The sequence below is a fragment of the Orycteropus afer genome, unplaced genomic scaffold (genome assembly GCF_000298275.1).
Source record: "Orycteropus afer afer isolate SDZICR_OR568_19922 unplaced genomic scaffold, OryAfe1.0 scaffold00092, whole genome shotgun sequence".
Classification (NCBI taxonomy): Eukaryota; Metazoa; Chordata; class Mammalia; order Tubulidentata; family Orycteropodidae; genus Orycteropus; species Orycteropus afer.
Genome location: NW_006921679.1, coordinates 9,573,749 through 9,575,205, shown reverse-complemented (window position 1 = coordinate 9,575,205; position 1,457 = coordinate 9,573,749). Strand labels below are relative to the sequence as shown.

The window sequence follows — 1,457 nt, the reverse complement described above, 5'->3', positions numbered from 1 at the left end:
GGGTCTTCCTCTTTTTTGCTGAGCCTCCACTTTACCAAACATGATATCCTTCTGCAGGGAATGGTACTTTCTGACAACATGATGAAAGTAGGTGAGGTGAAGTCTGGCCATTCTCACTTCCAGGGAGCATTCCAGCTGCACTTCTTCCAGGACAAATTTGTTAGTTCTTCTGCCAGTCCATGGTGCTTTCAGTATTCTTTGCCAGCATCGCAGTTCAAAAGCATCAACTTTTCTTTGGTCTTCCTTATGTCCAGCTTTCACATGCATAAGAGGTGACTGAAAATACCATGGCTTGGGTTAGGCGCACCTTTGTCTTCAAAGAGACATCTTTGCTCTTCAGCACTTTAAGAGGTCTTTTGCAGCAGATTTGCCCAATGCAATACATTGTCTTACTTCTTGACTGCTGCTTCCATTGGTGTTGATTGTGGAACCAAGTAATATGAAATCAGAGCAACAGGCATTGACATGTAGACCAGTAGCATGAGAAGGTGAACACAGTATGTCACACACATACACACATACATATATATACACATACATTCACACATATACACTCATCCATGCACAAGTATGTGCACATGTGCACATACGTGTATACAGTCCCACACACATTCACACAATGCACCTATGCACCAGATACACACTCACACATATGCACATGCACACACATACACATGCAAAGCTTCCTATTTTTCACAGCCTCCTGTGCCATTACTCTAACAGCAGGGGCATGAAGCTTGTCCACATTAACTTTATTTCCACCTTTGATGCATATCTAATTTGAGCCAAAGAATCTGTTACTCCCCCTGCATACTTTTACACAAGTTTGAGCGTGCAGGGGTGCAGCAGCTCTTCTTCCTGTCCCCTCCCCTTACACGAAGCTGTGATCACAGGAAGATAGAGAACTTCACTGCAGAATAAAGGATCAGGGTTTCTTCCAGCATCTGAATTGTTTCCTTGGCACTGCCTCAGAGGAAGGGCAAAGACAGTTTTCGCTCTTGCAGTTGCTGCCTTCATCCTGCTTGTCCTTAGTAGATGGCACCGAGAGAGAAAAAAAAGGGGGGAGCTCCGGTGGCATACTGCCTAAGGCATTTGATGGCTAACCAGAAGGCTGGAGGTTCAAACCCACCAGCCACTTCCTGGAAGGAAGGTTGACAATCTATTTCCATAGTGATATACCACCTTGGAATGACAGAAGGCTTATAGACATTACACCTACTCTTCACTCACCCACTACCTCATTATCTGACATTTTGCATTTATGACAATAGTGAAAAATCTACTATCCACCTATTTCACACATTAACAGCATACATCTGGCAGTAACAAATGCTGAGTTGCAAGACAAGAGTAACGCTCGCAGTGATGGTAAAGGTTATGTGTCAACTAGGCTGGGCCATGACTCTCAGTGGTTTGACAGTTATGTAATGATGCAGGCATCTTCCATTTTGCAATCT

General features: G+C 43.9%; 1 protein-coding gene across 1 annotated transcript in view; it reads left to right on the top strand.

Annotated features, from left to right (window-relative positions):
- Nucleotides 1-1,457, top strand: part of LOC103198375 (phospholipid-transporting ATPase IB-like) — a 320,073-nt gene that overhangs the window by 286,545 nt on the left and 32,071 nt on the right. Inside the window, exon 25 of the mRNA XM_042781173.1 lies at nt 1,310-1,368. Coding sequence (XP_042637107.1) covers nt 1,310-1,368 — 59 coding nt within the window. The remainder of the gene's footprint in view (nt 1-1,309; nt 1,369-1,457) is intronic.